Source organism: Chinchilla lanigera, unplaced genomic scaffold (genome assembly GCF_000276665.1).
Source record: "Chinchilla lanigera isolate Chin_1 unplaced genomic scaffold, ChiLan1.0 scaffold00055, whole genome shotgun sequence".
Taxonomy (NCBI): Eukaryota; Metazoa; Chordata; class Mammalia; order Rodentia; family Chinchillidae; genus Chinchilla; species Chinchilla lanigera.
In genome coordinates, this window is record NW_004955456.1 from 14,125,468 (window position 1) to 14,148,565 (window position 23,098).

At 51.0% G+C, this 23,098-nt stretch overlaps 1 protein-coding gene and 1 pseudogene across 1 annotated transcript; both read left to right on the top strand.

Moving 5' to 3' along the window:
* Positions 1 to 3,379: 3,379 nt before the first annotated feature.
* On the top strand, positions 3,380 to 8,847 carry Tbl2 (transducin (beta)-like 2). The gene is made up of 7 exons (XM_005396782.1): positions 3,380 to 3,583; positions 5,061 to 5,182; positions 5,433 to 5,617; positions 6,268 to 6,419; positions 6,768 to 6,894; positions 7,541 to 7,693; positions 7,885 to 8,847. Exons 1-7 carry the CDS (start codon positions 3,454 to 3,456, stop codon positions 8,345 to 8,347), a joined length of 1,332 nt encoding a protein of 443 aa, XP_005396839.1. The 5' UTR covers positions 3,380 to 3,453; the 3' UTR covers positions 8,348 to 8,847.
* A 9,275-nt stretch (positions 8,848 to 18,122) lies between these two features.
* On the top strand, positions 18,123 to 20,144 carry LOC102013252 (annotated as a pseudogene).
* The last annotated feature ends 2,954 nt before the right edge of the window (positions 20,145 to 23,098 follow it).

Here is a 23,098-nt window from a genome sequence, read left to right on the forward strand (position 1 = left end):
TCTTAGAAATAGCCCAGATGCGGTTGATAAATGGATAAAGTGTGGTATTTATATAAAATGGAGTACTACTCTGCCATAAAGAAGGATAAACGAGTGATTTGTAGGAAAAATGGATGTACTTTGAGACCATAGTCTTACGTGAAATCAATCAGACACACAAGTTTCAATATCACTTTCTCTTGTGTGAGAAACCCATTAAAGAGCATAGTGGAGGACAGATATTGGGAAGTAGACAGAACATGTTTAAATGGAAGGGGAACAAGATGGGTGAGGAAGAAGACAGCTGGGCCACACCTGCAAAGTTCCGGAGTAGCACCTCTAGTGGAGTCCAAGCATGTGCACCCCTAATCTGCTCCTTCCACCCCATACCTTTGCTTGTGCCTCACTTTCCCCATCTGGAATCCTCCCACCCTCTCTTCCCGCCTTGGAAGCTACAGCCAAGTCCTTCTGCCCTCGAGCCCTTTCCTCGACCCACCCAGTTCTCCTGAATCATGTTTGGTATCATTCATTGTCCCTGTGGTGCTGGGAATTGAACCTACGGTCTTACAAATGTTCAACAAGCATTCTACTACTGAGAGCCACGTCCACACCCCAAGCTACTTTTTTTTTTTTTTTTTTTTTTTTTTTGAGACAGAGTTTTGATATGTAGTCCAGGCCTGCCTTGAACTTACTATGTAACGCCGGCTGGGCTCAAACTCAAGGTGCTCCTCCTGTCTCAGCCTCCCTGGGGTCACAGGCATGAGTCACCATGCCCAACATCATCAGTGTTAGTGGTCATTATCCAAATCAACCTAACTCACGGATGTGGAAGAGTTTTGTAGCTTGCCCGAGCTGGACAAGGAGGGCTATTCTTTCTGGCCCCCATCCATAGATTGGAGTCAGGCCTGCATGCAACCTCAGGCCGCATCTCCACCCATGCGACTCTGGCACAGCTGTGTAACTTCCTTACACTTCAGTCCTTACCTACGGGAGGGGACTGTGAGAAGTTCCAGCAAAACACAAAGCCCCTGGATCCATAAACATCGCATGTGAAATGGGCAAGGAAATTTTCTGAAAAGTACTGCCTTCGCCCAGCATCTTGGGAGGCTGAGGCAGGAGGATCAAAGTGAGTCTGAGGCCAGCCTGGACTATGTGGCCAGACCCTGTCTCAAAAAAAGGGAAAGTACACCTTTGCCTCTGAATGGTGGAGGAAGACGGCTCATGGCTGGGGCTGCAGTTCTAAATAGCAAATTAGGGAGGAGAGGGCCTGGGAGGCGCTAGACACCCCCTCCCCGCCCTCTCTCACCCCACCCTACGCCCACAGCTGAGTCAATGCCAGTTTCCCAGAAAAGGACAAAAGGGAAGGAAGTGAGGCCACTCCATTTGTTCAGACTGGATCTGCTTCCTCACCGGAGACTGTGGGTGTGTCTGTCTGTCTGTCAGTCAACCTCTGAACTGCCCTTCTCCTCAGAGTGCCCTTTTCTTTTTTTGTACTTGGATTGAGCGCAGGGCCTCAGCACTGTGCTATAGCCCCAGCCCTGTTTTAGTGTTTCATTTTTGTCACAGGGTTTTGCTAAATTGCCTTGGGTTACTAAATTGTCCTGGCTGAGCTTGAATTTGAAATCCTCCTGCCTCAGCCCCTCAGAGTGCTGGAATTCCAGGCCTGTGACACCAGGTCTAGCTTCCTCAAAGGGTTCTAGTAAGGGCTCCTGGGCTGGGACTGTGAGGAGAGGCAGCTCCCCAGCAAGGGTGGACACAATGGAAACATCTGAGGCTGGAATGGTGACCCTAGCACCTGTGCTCTGGCTCCAGGAGCATGCCTGTCGTGGACCGTTAGAACAGCCTAGTGGATAGAATCCTGAATCCTGGCACAGGCCTACAATCCCGGCACCTGGGAGGCTGAGGCAGGAGGATCACTTCGAGTTTGAGGCCAAATTGGCCTACAATGTGAGTTCAAACCAGTCTGAACTGCATAGTGAGACCCTGTCTCAAAAAGCCAAAAACAAAGAATCGCAAATCAGCCAGTCTCTCAGAATAGGTCCTTTTCGGTGAAATCTGGTCTCCTCTGTAGAGGCTGTGTCAATGTCAAGGTTCTGGTTGTGCTATTCTACACTCTTGCAAGATGTTACTATGGAGGAAAACCGTGCCAGGACCCCTGGGCCTCTCTTCATTTTTCAACTTCCTGTGAGTCCATAATTTATTTTATTGTATTTTATTTTATTTTTGTCTTTTTGAGACAGGGTCTCACTATGCAGTTCAGGCTGGCCTTGAGCTCACTCTGTAGCCCAGGCTGGCCTTGAACTCGCAAAGATCCTCCTGCCTCAGCCTCCCAAGTGCTGGGATTACAGGCATGCGCCATCACGCCCCACCTTAGAATTAATTTTAAAATAATCTTTGTTAAAATCTCCTTTTCTAACTGGGCATGGTGGCACATGCCTATAATCCCAGAACTCTAGGAGGTTGTGGCAGGAGGATAGAGAGTTTGAGTCTAGCCTGGGAAATTTATCAATTTAGTGAGACCCTAGATCTCAAAAAAAAAAAAAAAAAAAAAAATTCTATCTATCTATCTATCTATCTATCTATCTATCTACCTATCTATATATAATGAAAAAGGTCTGGGGAGCCGGGCGTTGTGGTTCCATCCCCAGCACCGCAAAAATAAATATGATCTTTCCAACGTCCCTTCCACACCCCAGGCCGCCCCCGAGTCCTGGCCCTCGTTAGCTTCCTCCGGGAATCTTGCGACACTTTAGGTCTTTCTTTCCTTGGTCTTTCCACACAAGGGCCCACACCAGGGTCCCTGCGAGGAGCCGCGTGGCGCAGGAGCCCAGGCTCAGCGCCGTGTACTCTCGCACCCGCCAGCCCCTGAGCTCGGCCCCTCCCCTCCTCTCGACCCCGCCCCTCCGCGATGCAGCTGTCTGGAGCTCAAGGCTGCGCGCCTTGGCCGCCCTTCCCCTTCGGCAACCCAGAAGCTTATTTGCATGTCCCCTGCTGCTAGCAAGACTCTCCCACCTGTCATAAGGTAATCACAGCCCCTTCTCTACTTTCTAGAGAAGATCCAGGGTGGTGATGCTGGAAGAAAACCTTTGTTAATTTATTTGCCATGTACTCCAAGATGGCCTTGAACTGACTATATGGCTCAGATTGGTCTCGAAATCGTGGCAATTCTCCTGCCTCAGCCTCCCAAATACTTAGATTACAGGCGTGCGCCACCATACCCGGCTCTAAAAACCTTTGGCACTATTATCAGTGAATTTTTCAGGGGGAGGAACCCCAATAGCCAGGCCCCGCCCCTCAGGAGACGCCAATCACCGGCCAGGCCACATCCTCCAGGACAGGCCCCGCCCCGCAGGACGCCCCAACGGCCCGGGCCCGCCCCTCGCGGCGCGCTAACGGCCGGCCCCGCCCCCGCGTGCGTGGAGACGTGCGAACGCCGGCGTCGTCTTCGGCTGAGGTGGCAGCGGCTCGGCCACGATGGAGCTGCCTGCGATGTCGGAGCTGATGGTGCTGTCCTTCGTGGTCGGGCTGCTGGCCCTGATGGCGACGGCGGCTGTGGCGCGGGGGTGGCTGCGCGCCCAGGAGGAGAAGGGCAGCCAGCCCGTCGGTACGTGGGGCCGCGGCGGGCAGGGGCCACGCGGGGATCTCGCCGCCGGGCGCGGAGGCCAGGGCTCCTGGGCCTCAGTTTCTTCCGTTTGAAAGATTTCCTTCCAGAGATGCGGTGCTGCCCCGCCAGGCTGGTCGCACCCTGGGTCTGGATGAGCAGATCCAGGGCTGTCTCGGTGCCCGGGACAGCTGCGACAGGGCCGGGAACTCAAGCGCGCTGCCCGACGAACCCGGCCACCTGCAGTGCTCCTCAGGGAACCTGCTACCCCGGACAGACTTCGGGGTCTTGAATGAACCTAGTAGAGAAGTGCGTCTAAAATGTGCATTTAGAATCTAAATCTGCTAATTATAATTTTGTAATGAAAAGTGCAATGAAAAATTTATGCACCTGGCCGGTGTATGCCTGTATTTCCGAATTCTGAGAGGCTGAGGCAGGAAGGTCTCAGGTTGGGAGCCCAGCCCGGGAAACTTAGTGACCCGGTCTCAAAAAAAAAAGACACTGGGGGATGTAGCTCGATTGCAAAGGAAGTGGGTTCAATCCTTGGTACTGCAAAATAAATAGTGTAATTCATTTCACAGAAAGGTCAATACTAGAAACAGGAAACAAGCCCCTCACTTTGGGAGAGGGATAGTCATAGAAACCTTCAGCGTAGGGAACAGTGAGATGGTTTTTCTGTTGTTTAGGTGTTGGGTGCTGGAGATGGGTCGAGGCCTCAGCCAGGCACCCTAACCCTGAGCTACATGGCCAGCCCGTTTTGTAGGGTTTTGAAGGATGGGGGCGTTGGAAGAGTTTGCCAAGAAGCTAAGGGAGAAGGAGGGAAAACTGAAGGCAGGGAGTCCCAACACTGCAGTTGGTATGACTCAGAGGCCAGGAGGGGCTTTTAGAGCAGGGCCAAACTGTGGCCATCTTTGTGCACAGGGTCAGGAGTTCCTTCCTGTAGAAATTGGGAAGCATCTGCCCCCACCATCACTTGCCTGATTATCAAGTGTTTTATGCAAAAGAGACTGGCACCGTTGCTGGCACAAGGTCCGCACTCAAACACATGCTGAGTTCCTAGAGGCCTTCAGCCTTCCATGCATGTGTTGGGCGCTTTTTGGATATATTATGTTGTCCAGTTCTCTGGATTGCTGTTCAAGGACACCAAGCCCCAGAGCAATTAAACGACTTGTCCAAGGCCACCAGGTTGAGTGTGCGCCTTATTCCCCGGGCTGTGCTGCCTCAGCCCAGAGAGGGCGCCTTTCCTGATCCGCATTGAGGCGCTCTGCCGACCAGCAGGAAGCAGCCTCCTCCAGCGCCCCCAGGGTACGGTCAAACCTAGATCCTGGGCCAGTTCCAAAGCCTCCGTTTGTGGCAGGCTTTCTATCCTCCAGCATGAGCCACACGTGCTTCATCTCTTGCTGTCCCCTCAGTTAGGAGCTGCTGAGTCACAGGCTGACGAGTGAGCGAGTAGATGAATGGTGTCACCCCTTCCTTATAGTCCAAAAAACAAATGGACCCAAGAAGCCAGGATCCAAGAAGCAGAAACAGCAGCAGCGGATTCGCAAGGAGAAGCCTCAGCAGCACAACTTCACCCACCGCCTTCTGGCTGCAGCGCTGAAGGTATGAGTGTCCCCATGGGTCCCCACACAGGACTCACACCCTTGCTGTCCTTTGCCTTTGTCATCACTGTGGCGTTTCAGACCCCTTGTGCCTCTGGCCACAGTCAGTGGCCTTTCCTGTGCTGTCCCTCATCTGCCCAGGTCACCCTCAGCTTGCTGGACGTCCATGCAGCAGGGCCTCAGCATCCCTAGCGTCGGGGTTTCAGGTCTGGCCATTCTGTCTGCTCATATTTCCCACACCCTTTACCCAGAGCCACAGCGGGAATGTATCGTGTATGGACTTCAGCAGCAATGGCAAGTATCTGGCCACCTGTGCAGATGATCGCACCGTCCGCATCTGGAGCACCAAGGACTTCCTGCAGCGGGAGCACCGCAGCATGCGAGCCAACGTGGAGCTGGACCACGCCACCTTGGTGCGCTTCAGCCCTGACTGCAGGTGGGACAGGACGGAGCCTCAGGTTTGCCCACAGAAGCCCAGCCCCAGCTTCTGGCCATCCCAGATCGGCTTGGGGGGAGGGAGGAGGGGCCCAGGGTGTCCTTGAGGGGCAGGAGGAGGGCATCCAGGTAGCGTGGACGCCATCTGAGGCTTCCTGGAGGGCTGTGCCACCGCACAGCAAAGAAACAGAGCCAAAGCCCTCTTCTACCCAGCAGCTTCCAAGGCCGGGCTTCCACGAGTCTTGGGAGCGCTCAAAGTTTTCTGAACCTTAGGGAGAAGCTAAAGGAGCCATGCACTGAGAATCCTTTTGATTTTTTCGCTTTTTGTTCCTGGGGATTAAACCCAGAGCTTTTGCACTAAGCTATGGCCCGACACCCCTTTATTTTTTTTTTTGAGACAAGGTATCACTCAGTAACTAAGTTGGTGTGGCCTCAGATTTGTTATCTTCCTACCACAGCCTCCCAGAGTGCTGGAATTACAGACGTGTGCCTGTAAATAGTCTTAAGATATTTTGAGCCAGGCTGTTACATTATAAAGCTATGCTGTAGGCTGTGAAGGGAGATTCTGATTTTTCCCAGAAACCTAGCACAGGGCCTGGAACCCTAGGCCTCCATCTCTAAGGGAGAGAATGTCCTATTTGCTGTCTCTAGGGCCTTCGTCGTCTGGCTGGCTAATGGGGACACCCTTCGTGTCTTCAAGATGACCAAGCGAGAAGATGGAGGCTTTTCCTTCACAGCCACCCCAGAGGACTTCCCTAAAAAGCACAAGGCACCTGTCATCAACATTGGCATTGCTGACACAGGTGAGGCATTCAGAGGGTGGAGCTGCCCGAAGTAAGAGAAAACCTGATGAGGCATGTTTGCCGAGTGAATGCTTGGTACATGAGGGTTTTGTTGGGCCTCAGTGTGACCAAGGGGCTGTGGCTCTAAGCAGCCTGGCTGTGTCCTCCCTGGAGTCCCAAGGGCCACAGCATGTCCCGGGAGGAGGCAGGGAAGAGCTGTAGTCTTCAGCCCAGTCCTTATCTGTAGTAACCCTTGGCCTGGGAGGGGATCATGGGGACTTTGGACAGCACAGGCCTCATTGATGTCCCTTTGGGGAATGTCAGTTGGTCGGGTCGCTGCCTGTGGCTCACATCTTCCCCTCCCCTTAGGAAAGTTCATCATGACGGCCTCCAGTGACACAACTGTCCTCATCTGGAATCTGAAAGGCCAAGTGTTGTCCACCATTAACACCAACCAAATGAACAACACCTACGCTGCCATATCCCCTTGCAGCAGGTGAGGGGCTGGGTGGGGCCCGGGGTGCGGCTGGGCCTGCAGTGGGTACAGAGGGGAGAGGCAGTCTGTGGGGTGGAGCGGGCACTCGGGGTGGAGCCCGGGGATGCTCAGATCAGATCCCAGCTCTCCCCTTGCGGGGATGGATGTCATGCAGCTGCCAGTCCTTGGTCTGTGTCTGTCCGTCTGCCATCATTAGAGGGTAGGGTTGGGTTGCTATGTATCTTAGAACAAGCTAGGAGGTCACATACACAGAAGCACTTAGTATTTTTTTGTTCTGTTTTTTGTTTTTTCGGTACTGGGGATTGAATCCAGGTTCTTTGCACTGAGCTACATCCCCAGCCCTTTATTTTTATTTCAAATCAGACTGTTCCCTGAGTCAATAAGTTGCCCTGCCTAGGCTTGAACTCATGACCCTCCAGCCTTGGGCTCCCAGAGTGCTGGGATTTGAGGTGTGTGCAGCACTCTGCCTGGCTTTAGGGGCGCTTTGTAGCAGGTACCTCAGCCTGGGGTGGCGGGTGTGCAAGACTCTTGATTTGATCTCCAGCATTGAAAAAAGTGCCTTTTTCTCAGGAAAGATGTTTAAGGGGTTTGTAGGCACAGGATGCCCTTCAGGTCCAGTTTTCAAGGAAGCTGGCTTTTGTGGCAGGTTTGTGGGCTCGTGTGGCTTCACCCCGGATGTGAAGGTCTGGGAAGTCTGCTTTGGAAAGAAGGGGGAATTCCAGGAGGTCGTGCGAGCCTTTGAACTGAAGGGCCACTCGGCAGCTGTCCACTGCTTCGCCTTCTCCAACGACTCCCGGCGGTGAGTGCCCGGATGCCCCTTGATCTCCCCCAGGGCTCTTCTGCCTGTGGGTGCTGGGGCTCGCAGGGGGCAGGGCATCTGCCCTTACAGCAGGTAGATGGGATTCCTGGCTTGCAGTCCCTCAGGCTGTCCCAGGGCCTTCCCTGCCAGGGATGGGATTGGGGCTCAAGCCGTGATGTACCATGTTGCAGGATGGCCTCTGTGTCCAAGGACGGCACGTGGAAATTGTGGGACACTGACGTGGAATACAAGAAGCAGCAGGACCCCTATTTGCTGAGGACAGGCCGCTTTGAAGAGGCGAGTACCATGCCGTGCCGCCTGGCACTCTCCCCTGACACCCACGTCTTGGCCTTGGCCAGCGGCACCAGCATTCATCTGTACAACACGCGGCGCGGCGAGAAAGAGGAGAGCTTTGAACAGGTGCACGGGGAGTGTATCGCCGACCTGGCCTTCGATGTCACCGGCCGCTTGCTGGCCTCCTGCGGAGACCGGGCCGTGCGGCTCTTCCACAACACCCCAGGCCACCGGGCGGTGGTGGAAGAGATGCAGACCCTGCTGAAGCGCGCCTCCAGCGACAGCACCCGCCAGAGGCTGCAGCAGCAGCTAGCGCAGGCCCAGGAAGCCCTGAGGAGCCTGGGCGCCCTGAAGAAGTGACTGGCTCAGGCTCGGGTAGGGACCTGCTGCCTGTGCCCGCCGCCGCTTTCTTCCCAGGTGCTCCCAGGCGGAAACCTTGTGAAAGGAGTCCCCTGACTTGTTTTCGTACTGGTGGCCTCTCTGGTCTCCGTCCCACTGAACGTACTCTTGCCTACTTGGACAGCCCTCTCCTCTTACTGGTTCGCATTCCTCCTGGACCAGAGAGCAGGGTCCCTCCCTCCTGGGTGCAAGGGGCGGTGTTTGTCCTCCTCCAGCCCCGAGGAGAGTGGTAGAGGAGTGAGAGAACTTGACCTTATGACAATGTACCCTGACACTCAGAGAAGTTCGGAAATACAGAGGTGGAGCCTAGGGACACTGGAGAAGAAGGCAGCAGCCTTGCAAGCGAGACGTTGGAAACCTTCCAGTTACAGAGCGGGGCGGTGAGGTCAGGGGAAGCTGAGTCTTCACCGGCCCCAGGCTCCTAACTGGCAAAAAGGAAACAGGAAGAAATTCATTCTGGGCTTTGTTTTCTTCTTTGCAAAATAGAGAACAGTGCTGTGGCTTCTTCCACAGAGGCTTTGAGGTGAAGTGAGTAGAAGGTCCCCACACTGCAGTGGGTGAGGATGATCAGTCATTAACAGCCTGCTAAAAGGGTCAAACAGTGTGGGCAAAGCCAAACTAGAAGCACAAAAGTGCGTTCCTTAGCAAGGCTCAGTCACAAGACTCGACACGTGTTGTGCCTGGTTTGGCCCCGCATTTTGTGGAAGAATAGTGTTACGCCTTGAAGTGGGGCTTCTGCTTTCCGAAGGTGACACCCTGCTTGAGGGACCCTCTTCAGTTCATCACTCACTTGTCTACCCTGACAGCAGCACTGGACAGGGGCAACAGATGCAAAGAAGGGGTCTCTGCCATCAAAGATGCCTGAGAGCCAGGTGTGGTAGCACATGCTAGTAGTCCCAGCACTCAGGAAGCTGAGGCAGGAGGATCGTTGGGAGTTTGAGGCCAGCCTGGGCTACAAAGTGAGCTCAAGGTCAGCCTGAACTGCATAGCGAGACCCTGTCTCAGAAAGACGAAAAAAAAAAAAGCTGGCTGAGAAGAAAGAAGTGTTTTATTTACTACAGTGGACTGTGGTAAAGGTCAAGATAAGAGAGGATTGCAATCAGGACGGAGACACTGAGTAGGGAGTGGAAGGGTTAGATTTGATAAGGGATTAGGTCTTCAGAAATCGAATTTTGGTCTGGGCCTGATGGCGTAGGCCTGTGATGCCTGCACTTGGGAAATGCAGGATCCCCATGAGTTTGAGGCCAGCCCGGACTGTGTAACAAGACCCTATCTCAAAACAACAGTTTGAATTTGGGGATTTGGGAGCTGTTTGGCGAGGAGGAGGCTGGGAGATGAGGACTCCAGGAGGGTTCAGGATGTGGCAAAATATGCTCATCAGAAATCCAAGTTTTGATCGCTTGACCAAAACTGGGACCTGCTCCAGTTGTCGCCAGTACTGTTGGATGTCTGAGCAAGCCATAGCCCAGCCGTGGTCCGTGACTGCTCCCTTTTCTTGACACTGTCTGCTGCCACTACCTCATCCTCACCTCAGAAACCCCTTTGCCTGTGCTTCAGGTGACATGCAGAGCCTGCTGCCACCTCTCGTCTCCTCTGCCACCACCCTGGTCCTCGCCACTGTCACCCAGTAGGTTCTGCTTCCTTTGTTGCCTGATTAATTCGCTTCTCAGCGTAGCAGACCGAGCTTTCGATAGCGTGAAACAGATGACATTGTTCTTTTCAAAGGTTTTCCTTGCCTCTTGGAACAAAATCTGGAATTCTCACCCTGGCTGTGTGACCTCGCTCTGCCCCTCTGTAGTCCTTTCCTGCTCTCCAGCCGGGCCAGTCTTGCTGTTGGAGAATAGGCAAGTTCTTTGCAGCCTCGAGCAGGCCCTGGCCTTGCTGGTTCCTCCCCATGGAAGTGTTTTTCTTCTCTCTTGGTAGCAGACTAGCCCCAGGTCAGTTCTCCGTTTCTTTGTACCGCAGTTACCCTCCCTGCCCACCGCATCTGAAGTAGCCCTTTCCTCTGATCATCACAAGTGTCACAGCTAACTTTATTTTGTGTTACTCAATGCTGCCCAAAAGAAGCTTGTTTGGGTGTTTGTTTGCTTCAGGGGTTTCAGCTTTAGTGCTTGCAGATCTCAAGTGGGTACCAAAATCACTGGAGTCCGCAGTAAGCCAGAGGCAGGTGTCCCGGGTGTGAGGCGGGACAGGCTGCTGCTTACTGTTAAGGACCCGGCACAAGTTCGCTGTTTGAGAAAAGCTTGACATTGGCAACTGAACAAAAACATCACGCACTATAAGGACCACACGAGACACTAACATGGGCAGGGTATGACCTGCCAGCCTCCTGCTGGCAGCTTGGGGATTGAAGAACCCATGAGAACATGAACTGCCAAAGGCAGAATCATTGTCTGCTTTGAGCTACGTCCTGGGTACAGTAGCTGGGCAGAATAAGCCCTCAGTAAATGCTGAATGAAAACCAGAAGCAGTGGGTGGCAGATTTTGGTGTCCTGTCTGCCTCGTGTACTCCCATGGGCTTCTGTTCCTAAGAGGGTGAGGGAACTGCACCCGGGCCTGGTGGATGCTTGGTTGTCAGAAGAACGAAACATACTTTCCTTCCTACACATGGGAAGCATCTCTGGCCTTAATCTGTGCCAGACCCAGGGAGAGGAAGGACTGTGTTACTAAAGTCAGACACCCCTCGGTCCAGTTGTAGCTGGGTCACTTACTGACTTGAGACCAAGTGCAGGGAGATAACTTGGCCCCTGAGTAAGTTTCCTCACCTGTAAATGGGAATAAATTCTGTCCTGCTTACCTTACTGTGTTGTGAGTTTCTGAGTAACAGCGCGACAGAAAGCTCATTGTACAGTCTCTGAGGACCGGAAGTTCTTCTCAGAGATGGGGCTGCTGCTCTGATAACCGTAGAGAAGGTACCTGGGTACTAACATAGAGCAGGGACTGCCAAGTTTCTTAGGTCAGAAAGTCTTTGTGAATAAAGGAATATTCATCTTTTGACTATTTCAGTGTTACTATTTTAAGTACTCTGGTTTAAAATTTTTCAAAGTTGCTGGGCGTGGTCTGTGCCTGTAATCCTGACACCTAAGAGGCTGAGGCAGGAGGATCACTAGTTCAAGCCCAGCCTGGGGTACATAGCTCCAAGACAACTTGAACTACTTGGCGAGACCTTGTCTCAAAATTTTTGAAAATAGAAAAATGGGGAAGTTGGGGATGTGGTTCAGTGTAGAGCGCTTGCCTAGTATACCCAAGGCCATGGGCTCCATCCCCACCACAGCCAAAAAAAAAAAAAAAAATTGGGGAAATTTTAAAATGCTGTATAGCCTATTTTTACTTGATCATCAAAAACTGAAAAAGTCAGGCAAGGTGGTGCATGCCTGGGAGGTTGAGGCAGGAAGATCACAAATTTGAACCCAGCCTGTATAAATTATAGGCAGGACTCTGTCTCGAAATTTAAAAACAAAAAAAGGATGGGCTATAGCTTGGTAATGGCCCTAAGTTAACACCACCCCCTCAGTTTGCACAGTGAAGATCTATCAGTGGCCATAATCACTTCAGTTTCTGTCCAGAAGCTAATGGTAGAAGGATCATAAATTCAAGCCCAGCCTAGGAAATTAGTGAGACCAGTGTAAAGACCCTGAGTTTGGTCCAGGAATGTAGTTCAGCAGTATAAGCATCTTCCTGGCAAGTGCAAGGCTCGGAGTTGGATTCCCAGTACCCAAAAAAAAAAAAAGACCCTGGGTTCAATCCCCAATAATCACCCTCCCCACAAAAGTCAAGGTCACAGCAACACTCAAAAGTGTCATAAAGCCAGGGGTGGTGGTGCATGCTTGTAATCCCAGTACTCTGGAGGCTGAGGCAGGAGGGTTCCTGTGAGCTCCAGGCCACCTTGGACTATGTAGTGAGTTCCAGGTCAGCCTGAACTACATGGCGAGGGTCTGTCTCAAAAAAAAAACAAAACAAAAAACAAAAAAACCCCTATAATTGGAGGTAAATACAGAGCACAGTGTTATGAATTACCAGTGATGGTAAGTTATTTCACCCAGCACAAGATAGACCCAAATGGGCCCTGTATCTAGATACTTAGGTTTGGGATTCATGTACTCTAAAGTGGCTCCAGAACCAGGTCCTACCTAGTGAACCTGGCTCTCGGTGCACATCTCGGGTTGAGGCCTGCAGAGGGCAGAGCTTGGCGTTCAGCTGCTGCAGCCAAAGGCCAGGCACAGACGCCTGGGCCCTGCTTTCTGAGATGCTGAATGCCGGGTCCTTGTCTCTCCCGGCTTCAGACACCGCTCCCAGAGCTCAGGAAAAGGATTCTGGCCTGTGCTGTGGAACTCTTTGGATCGCGCAGTGGCTAACACTTGAGTACTAAACCTTTCATCTCTGCCACCTCGCTATTGCTTTTTGCCTTGGTCGTTTTCCGGACAACCACATCGCAGTTTTTATCTAGTGAACCACCTCCTTCCAGTTACTAATCCATGTGGTTTATAGGGGATGACAGACCCTCCATAGCGAGCACATAGTCCAAGTTCCCTTGGACTTCAACACTGGAAGGGTGAAAATACATATTTTTTTACTACTAAGGATTGCACCCAGGACCTTCACCCTGAACTACATCCCCAACCCTCACTTTTTTTTTTTTTTGGTCCCAGCAATCAAACTCCAGCCCTTACGCTTGCCAGACAGGTGCTTGTGCCACTGAGCTATATCCCCGGCCCCTTTTTGAGTTGGTATCACTAAGTTGCTAAGTTGGCCAGGCTGAACTTGAACTTGTAACGCCCCTCCCTCATCCAGAGTGCTGGGTTACGGACATGGGCAACCACACCTGGCTCCAAAGTGTCATATGTGATTCAAACTTCATGGGCTTGAACCAGCTGTGCAGTTGGTATAGTCTCAAAAACCAGAAGCTAGTTTATTTTTTATTTTTATTTTTTTGGTACGAAGAATTGAACTCAGGGCCTCCTGCTTGCCAAGCAGGCACTGTGCCGCTGAGCTACATATATTCTTAGATAGTAGTCTTTGTCTGAGGAACAGCTGATAAAAACTTTTCCCACACCGTGGGCTGTCTCTTCACTCTGTTGGTGGTTTCTCCTGCTGTGCAAAAGCTTTTTAATAAGATGAGATTACAGTTGTTGATTCTTTGTGAGAGTTCCTGTGTGATTGGGATTTTGTTCATGAAGTGTTAGCCTACACCAGCATCTTCAAGAGTTCTACCTATTCTATCTTCCAGCAGATTTAGTGTTTCTGTTTTAATATTTAAATCTTTGATCCATCTCAGTTTTAGTTTAATGCATGGTGAAAGAGATGGGTCTAGTTTTAATGTTCAGGATGTTGGGGGCAGGCATACAGCTCAGCGGCGTGGCACCTGCCTGGCAATTGCGAGGACCTGAGTTCAATTTCCAGTGCAAAACACGAAACAAAACACTTCAGCATGTGGAAAGCCAGTTATCGCAGCACCATTTACTAAAGAGGCAGTCGTTCTTCCAGTGAAGGTGTTTGACTCTTTGTCAAAGGTAAGATGACTAAGTATGATTAGAGTTGTTTCTGCATCTTCTAATCTGTCCCATTGATCTTAGGGTCTGTTTTTTTTTTGTTTGTTTGTTTTGTTTTGTTTTGCCAGGACCATGCTGCTTTTACCATAGAAGCTTTGTAATATAATTTGAAGTTAGGGATTGTGATTCCCCTGCCTTGCCTTTGTTGCCAAGAATTGCCTTTGCTATTCTAAGTCTTTTCTGATTCTAAATGAATTTTAGGATTGTTTTCTCTAATTCTGTGAGATATGCTATCGGTATTTTGATCAGGATTGCCTTAAATCTGTATAACAATTTTGGAAGTATGGCCATTTTCATTTTCATGCTTCCTACCCAAGAACAAGGGATATCTTTCCATTTTATGATCTCCTCTTTGACTTCCTTTTTCAGAGTACTACAGTTTTCAATGTGGAGGTCTTTTGCTTTCTTCATTGAATTCATTCCTAGCTATTTCATTTTTTGGGATGTTATTGTGAAAGGTGTAGTTTCCCTGATTTCTCTCTCAGTGAGTTTGTTATTTATGTACAGGAAGGCTGCTGATTTTTGAGCACTGACTTTGTATCCAGCTATGCTACTGAATTTGCTTGTTGAATCTAGAAGTCTTTTGGTGGAGTTCTTGGGATCTTCTATGTACATTATCATGTCATCAACAAATAATGATAATTTAGCTTCTTCCTCTAGTATCCATATTCCTTTTATTTCTTTCTCTTGTTTAATTGCTCTAGCTAATGTTTCCAGAACTATAGAAGGCAAGCGTGGTGGCGCACACCTGTAATCCCAGCACTTGGGAGGCTGAGGCAGGAGGATTGTTGCAAGTTTGAGACCAACCTGGGCTACAAAGTGAACTCAAGGCCAGCCTGAACTGCATAGTGAGACCCTGTCTCAAAAAGACCAAAAAAAAAAAAAAAAAAGCCACTTTAAGATGAAAGTGGCACATGCCTGTAATCAGTTACACAGGAGGCAAAGGCGGGAGGGGTGTGAGTTTAAGGCCTGCCAGGGCAATATAGAGAAACAAAAAGGGCTGGGGATATACCTCAATGGCAGACAGCTTCCCTACCATGGATGAGGCCTTTGGTTCAGTCCCTACTACCAGAAAGAAAAGGGGGTCAGAAAGAGATGGCCTACAGTCATTTCCACCACTCAGCACACTCAGAATGATTGTAGGTGTGAATGTGGTGCTGTGATTGAACATGCTGAACATGCACTATCGCTGAGCCACACCCACAGCCCCAGCATCTCACCGTTGTTACTTAGCATAAAGAACACAAAACTTACTCCCTGCCACCCCCAGGAGGCTGGGCGCAGCCAGGGATGTGAACTGCAATAAACTAAGCCCTGCAGTATGTGAGCATATGGGCGAGTACATGAAAGTCATATGTCAGAGACTCAGATCTCTGAAGAAGCACACAAAGTTTTGTTACAACGGTTTTACAAAATCAGTGCCATGCTATTGAAAACATTAACAATAACCTCCCAGGACACGTAAGCTCACACTTTTACTTCTTAGTAGCTCTTGTGGGAATTATAGCCCATTGTGCAGGTGGAAAAATTGAGGCTTTGGAGGCTAAGCAGAAAGCAGATATTCAACCCTGGACCTGAGTGTGGAGCTTGAGCTCTGCCCTTGCCACCTAGAAGGGAAGCTTCCTGAGACAGCGACTTCACAGTCTTAGCAATCTGCCCTAGACCTTCTTTTATTGCTATTGCACCCACATGAGGGAGCACGCAGTAGGCAGCTCGCGTTTGTTACTTAGCGTGATCAATACTCGTTCTTACTGCCCAGCAGGGAACAAGCTCACTGTGACTACCTCTCACCCGCCTACCACAGGGTCATGCTGCCGACAGAAATCCTTGTGTAGCCAGGTGTGGTAATGCACACCTGTAACCCCAGCACTCTGGGAGGCTGAGGCAGGAGGATTGCAAATTCACGCCTGGCCCAGGCAGCAGGCAGCTTAGTAACTTAGTGAGACCCTGTCTCAAAAGAAAGTGTGGGAGTGTAGTTTAGTGAGCAGGTCCTGGATTTACTCCCCAGTACAGGGGAGGGGAAAACAAAAGGAAGAAAGAAAGAAAAGGAAAAAAAGAAAAACGCTGTCACTGCTGGTTGTGGTGGTGCACACCTCTAATCCCAGCACTTAGGAGGCTGAGGCAGGAGGATCGTTGCGAGTTTGAGACCAGCCTGGGCTACAAAGTAAGTTCAAGGCCAACCTGAGCTGCATAGCAAGACGCTGTCTCAAAAAGACAGAAAAAAAATGCTGTCAGTGTGGGGCATTTTGTAGCCTATAAATACTAGTTTGTTCGTCTTACACAGACATCAAGCACTCCAGGAGGTGGGGAAGGGGATGTAGGGCCCGGTGGACAGATACAGGTGGAAACGGGGATCTGGGCCTTGAGGGCAGGGTTTGGGGTGCTGAGGACAGGTGGAAATGGGCTAGAGCAGCCAGGAGGGGCCCGGCTGTGGAGTGAAAGGAAACTAAAGGGGCTGGGGTGCAGCTTACATGCAGAAGGCCCTGGATTTGACCCCCAGCAGAAGGAAGGAAGGAAGGAAGGAAGGAAGGAAGGAAGGAAGGAAGGAAGGAAGGAAGGAAGGAAGGAAGAGGGTTGGGAGGAGGGAAGGAGGGAGGGGAAAGGAAAAATAATGGGAGAAACCTCAGGGAAAGCCTGGCCAGGGTGGGACAGGGAGAGAAGTCAGACACAACTGCCAGGTGTTGGGCCGGGCTCTCAAACTGGGAGGTTTACACTGGGACTGGGGGAGTCATGAGAGCTGGCTGTCTCCTGCCACATCTGTTCCGCTCTGCAGTCTATTTCCTGTTGTTTTCTTTCCTTCCCCTCAAGGGCAGTTCGCTTTCTCACCTTTTCCTCACCTGCCGTGGCCACTGCACTAGGGCAGGTGGCTGGGGCTCAGGCCGCGAGCGATGTTATTTTGCAGCCACTGGCTGTGAGCAGTGGCTGGACCACCTTCGATCCCATTATCTCTAACATGATCCTCTCCCTCGTTGTGCTAGTTCAGCTCTTCTCCGCCTCAGGCAGGCAGACAGATGCTCCTCCGTATGCTGTTCAGTCCAGGATGCTGGTTGCTCTTGACAGTCATAATCAGAAGTCACGGCAAGTTTAGGGTTAGTTAGGTATTCTCTGAGAAACACTGAAGGAAGTTTCTCTAGATGTGGAAGAAGACCCACTATGACCTGCTTCCTGTATGTCCCCTAAAACACCACTACAAGACTCAGGTGACACTGCGGTCATCAATAAGTGCCCATCTGAAAGTAGCAGGGGGCAGCAAGCTATCAAGCCGAGCTGTGCTGAAGATAACACAGTCCCTCAAAAAAAATTTTTTTTTCCGATACTGGGAATCGAACTCACGACCTCATGTTTGCCAGGCAGGCGCTGTGTCACTGAGCTAAATCCTCAGCAATCCCTCAAATATTTATGGAGCACTTGTGGTGCTCCCAGGTTCCAGGCTTTGGAGTAGTACATATTCTGTATTGCCAGAGGTCAGGTTCACGGTCACTTTGTCTAGATTAGGGTTGTCCTAGCACCTTCATTTCCCTTAGCCAAGCATTTATGAAAAGGTATTTTAGAGCTAGGTGTGGTGGCACATGCCTGTGATCCCAGTACTCTGGGAGGCCAAGGCAGGTGAATTGCAAGTTGGAGCCCAGCCTGGGCAATTTAGTAAGACATTGTGTCAAATAAGAAAAAGTACTGAGATTCAATTCCTGGTACCAAAAAAAAAAAAAAAAAAAAAAAAGGCAATCAATTTACATGAGTGTAGTGGCACATGCGGTAGTCCCAGCACTCAGGAGGCTGAGGCAGGAGGATTTCAAGTTGAAGTCCAGCCAGAGCTACATAGCAAGACTGTCTCAAAAAACCCACATATACAATCTCAGTACCAGGGTGGGACTTGCTTGACACTTTCTCCAGCCACCGCCCAATCTGGAGGGGCGGAGCTGGGTGCAGGGTGACTTCAGGGAGGGGGATAGTGGTTGCCATGGCTCCAGGATGATAGGAGGAGCTCAGGGGCTGCTGTGAGATGGGCCAACTCCTGAATCAGCTGGGCGACACTTCTTAGCACAGCTGCTTGGAAACACCACCAGAAGTTCAGATGTGGGCGCCCCAGTCAACCAGAGAGGGGTGCATGGAATCCACAGAGAAGCCTCTTCTGATGCTCCAGGGAGCACACCAGCCCCTCCCAGGCTCCAGGAACACCACAAAGCAGTATGAAACCTGTGCGTGAGGAGTCAGGAATGCTTCCACCAAAGAAATGAGACCTCCCTGAGGCCAGCAAGGATATGGGGCGAGCTGCCAGCTGCTCCATAAGTCACACACCCTCTGTGATGTCTCTGAATGGGCCCGAGGGGTTGTGGTGGCTGAGCAGAGCCAGGCCGGAGCCACAGACAGTCTGGCGGGTGACAGAGCTGAGCCCATCACTGGTCTGCCGGCGGGCCAGTATGGCATGCTCTAGAAGGTGGCTGCGTGACCTGCCACCTGCTCATCAACTGGCCTCCCAACTGTGGTGCACATGTGTCCCTTGCCCATGTTTAATGTAGTGTCTTCACTGATTCAACATCCAGGAATCCCCCCACCCCCCGTGCATTCTGCTCAGCCACTGTCCACCTCGCTACAGTCTACCGGGTCTCCTTACAGCCCTCCCTGTGCTGTGCCACCCAGCTTCCCACCAAGTCCCCTCCTTCCTCCTCCCACCCATCTCGCCACCTCTCACCTTCCACGCTTTGGGCCATCTGCCTCACTCCTGGCAGAAGCCGCTCCCCACCCCCAGGCTTCTTCCCCAGCCCATTCACTGAAAACCCCCCAACACCTCCCCACACATCACTCAAGTACTCAGCCACTGGCCCTCGCTCCAGGCTGGTGCCCACTTACTATGAGATGTCCAGGCTACCTGCTGGATATACCTTGCATAAGACCCTCCAGCAGGGGCCAGTCGAGTTCTTCCCCTCAGAGGGCCAGTCTGCTCCGGAAGCAGATGCTGCCAATGGAGGCCAGAGACAGCGAGAGCGAAACTTGGTAAGGTGGAAAAGTGAAGCCCTTGACTCCCCCAGCGGCAAGGGCGAAGGCCAGGGACTGGTGCCGGTGGTAGAAAGTATGGTGGACAGACAGTTGTTTTCAGGTTCTCAGACTTCATGGGTGGAGGTGACGGTCCCAGCGCACCGAGGGACCCCGGACACTGACCTTGAGGTCCAGTGGGTGGTTGGCCCTTTAGCTTCTCAGAGTATGGTGTGGTGGCAACTCCAAGGAAAGACGAATCCAGCCCGCTCAGCCTGTCTTATCACCCTCCTGAGCATGAGCGGGAGGGCCAGGGTCAGCCAGGAACCCTGCAGAGGTGGCAGAGAAAGATTGGGCCTGTGGGTTCTACCCTCAGTCCATCAGGAACTGGTACAACGTAGACCTTTATCCAAAGCCATGGTTGGAGCCAGTGGCAACCTGGTACCCACTGGAACTGACACAGGCCTGCTGCCCATGGGCTCGGAGGTCCTGATGGCATCAAGTCTGCACATGCAGAGCCACCTTCCCAGACAAGGAGCCCACACCACCCCATTACCTCCACCCCCTTGCACTCCCACTTCATGAAAGATACTGTCAGCCAGCTGGCTACAGGGAGCTGAGGTGGGTGGAGGCCCTCCAGTCCCAGGATTCTGTGCGCGGTACCGAAGCGAGGTGGTGGTTGGGTGAAGATTGACTCTAGCACAGTTGTGGAGGTTCAGGAGAACCACCTGGATTTGTTATGCTGCGTTTTGTGGTTGGTGAGCAGCAGAGCAAAGTGATCATCGAGTTGCCCCCTGAGCACCCCCTTCTTTGTATATGGCCAAGGGTGGTCCTCCTGCAGCCCTGGGCGGACTGCACAACTCTTCTCTCTGCCCTGCCATCGGCTACAGGTGGGAGATGTCCGCATCTCTATCAGTTGACAGAACTTGAACAGTAACTTGGTTTCTGAGGCCAGCTATGCTCCCCTAAGGCAGCTGGGTCCCCCCACCAAAGACCTAAGATGGTCTTGGGACCCGGAGACCTGTGTGACAGCCCACAGGAGAGGGCTCCCACGTGACAGCGCCCTCCCAGCCTGAGCCTGTTGCTTCCAACTCCCACAGACGCAGTGCGCAAGGCAGGTGGCACGCACTCTGCTACTCAGTCCCTCTTTCATTCTCTTCTGCCCAGGTGGCTTTGTCCACTCTGACCAAGAACTCTGGTTTCTGGTATTAGGGTTCTCTGGTTTCCTCATCGGCTAAAATCTTTGTTTTTAAGAACTCTAAGTCGTGGCCCCCCCTCTTTTACTGTCATGTGGCTTGGGGGAGAAACAAGAAGGGAAACATGTCCTGGACCAGGGCAAACGCACCTGGTGAGGCAAGTCCCACTCTGGTATTTTCAGGTTTTTGTTTTGTTTGTTTTTTTTTTTCTACTGGGAATCGAACTCAAGACCTTGCACTTGCCAGGCAGGCGCTTGTGCCACTGAGCTAAATCCCCTGCCCACTCTGGTATTTTCATCTGTCCACCTCTTGCCTTCAGTTGTGTGCAAGCCATCCCCTCCCACTGCCAGCACTAGGGATCTAGGAGCGTCTTGGTGACATTTGAATACTGGAAGTACATTTCATTTCCGGATGGTATTTTCCTCTGTACAGAATTTTCAGTCTTACTCACATGTGCTACCCTTTGTCATAACTTTCCACGTCTTTTAGCATCAGCCTGGACTGTGGGATTCTACTGGCATTGGGATTCAGGCTCCCCCACCAGCTATCAGGTGGCTGAATGGTCTTGTTTGTTTGATTTTGGGGAGGTCTTGAGACTCTTGACGGCAACTCAGGGTATTGTCCACCCAGCTCTGGTTAGGTTTGTCCCAGGTATGACACTGGCATCTCTTTTTATTCATGGGCTGGCCTCTCATCAGGAGACCCAAATCTCTGAGGTCTGAGCTCTGCTCTGTCAAAGACTGTAGGCAAATCTTAGGACCTCTCACTCTTTCACTTCCTCCCCAGGTGCGGAATGGAGATAAATAACCTTACCTACCTCCTGGGGGAGGGGAAGTTCTGAGAATAGAGTCATTCTTAGTGTTCAGGTGCTAAAGGTTGTTCTTCTAGGAGGACAGAGGACTGAAGCTGGCTTGTCTGCTACAAGCTCTGCACTCCGCCGCTTCCTTCCTTGAGAGCAGTTACCTGGTCAGTGAGCTTCGCGGAGTCCAAAGAGGGCTCCTGTCCTGACCACATGTTCTTCGGCCTCTGGTTTAAGTCAGAACCAAATACCAACTTGTATTGCATTTGAGATCGTGTTCTTTCCCTTTTCTATCCCCCATTCGCTCTAAATGCTTGTTTCCCACAGTGGGAGCCTGTGGGGCTGGGGTTGAGTCTTGAGGAATCTCAGATGAGAGTCTTGGGCGAGGCCTCATCTCTGGCTGTTTCATGAGCAACCTATTCCTAGGGATTATCATCCGGATAGATTTTTCCCAAGCAGCCTTCTTCATAGGAGAAGAAGGACTATTCCTCCTCAGGGAAATAGGGTGACACAGCAGACCCTTGAGAAGTGTCCACCTCGACACCAACTGAGCTTCTTCCTCACGGGAGCAAACTTGTATCTACCCAGGTTCAGACCAAGTACTTTAAGTCAAAGCACCCTCCATTCAGTGAGTTCAGGACTAGCCTGGACTGCATAGTGAGACTCTGTCTCAAAAAAAAAAAAAAATCCTAAGACTTACATCACCATTCTCATCAAGATTATTATAACTGGGAAAAGGGATCTGGGAGTTCAGAGCTTAGTATTATACCCGACAGGAGAGCTCTCAGCAGATCTGGACTGACCCTTCTACATGCTTGGCCCCAGTTGGTCATAACATCATGGCTTTCCTCTGTGCTGCTTTGCCACTGCAGCTCTTTGCTCACCGCCCTGCCTGCTGCCCTCTGTGGTCCCCGTTCTTCATGTCTTTGGCCATGTAAATTATAGTCAGGCACTTGTCTATTTTTGTTTGTGTTTTGCCAGGGTTACTGTACAGCACGGCCATGCTGAATAGGGACGGTATGAAACGCTGCTGCTGTGCTGGTGAATCCAAATGGATATGACTGTTTGGCTCCAAAGAGCTACCTGTCTTGAGAAAGAAATAAGCAGTTCCTATGAGAGGGTGTTTCTGTTGTATTACTTCTATCTTTCTTTCTTTCTTTTTTTTTTTGAGATAGAGTTTCATTATGTAGCACAGGCTGGCCTCAAACTCATAGCAGTCCTCCTGCTTCAGCCTCCCAAGTGCTGGGATTACAGGTGTGTGCCACCACAGCCGGTTGTTTACTTCTTTCTGTGTGGGATCTTGTATTCCGTTTTAAAAACTGAGTAAGAGAGAAACATATTAGGGCCTGTGCCAGCATCCCAGCAAGATGCATGTAGCTCCAGTTACACGGGTTCTAGGGTTGGGAGAGGGTTTGAAGTTTGGCTGAAGTAGCCCCTCCAGTATGGTTTAGTTTGATTTTTTTTTTTCTTATGGGTATCATAGGTGATTTAGAGGAAGCACAAGATGATAATATGATTTAAACCTGCAAGAAGCAGGCATATGGTAGAGTTGACTGATCACACTGGAGCTGAAAGTGGACATGGGATGACTCAGAAAGGGCCTAGGTCCATTGGAGTAAAGATAACTGGGTTAACTGAATTGGCCATGGGAGATTAGGCCGTAGTCTTAGAAGCAAAGTAACTAGAACAGAGGCCAAGTTTTAGGGAGATGTCTTGACTTCCTTGGGCTAAGTTGATTAAACCACACTGAAGCTACAGTACTCTCCAGGTGGGAGGAAGTGTACACTACAGGTGAAGAGATGAGCCCTGCTAGGTTGGGTGTTGATTAGCAGCCTAACTAGCCTTTTGCTGCGAAGCCTTCACCACCCTGCAAGGGCAGGAAAGATCTCCTACACTACACAATAATAAAATAATCCGTGTCAGGGCTGGGGATTTAGCTCAGTGGCAAAAGCGCCTGCCTGGCATACGCAAGGTCGTGAGTTCGGTTCCCGGTACCAGAGAAAACCAAAAAAATAAAAAAAATAAAAAAAATAAAAAAAATAAAATAAGCCGTGTCAACACACACACACACACACACACACACACACACACACACACACACCATTTTAAACATGTTCTCTGGTCTGCATGAGGTACTGAACCAGAAGCACTATTTTTGTTTTGGTTTTGTGGTACCTGGGATGGAACCCAGGAGCTT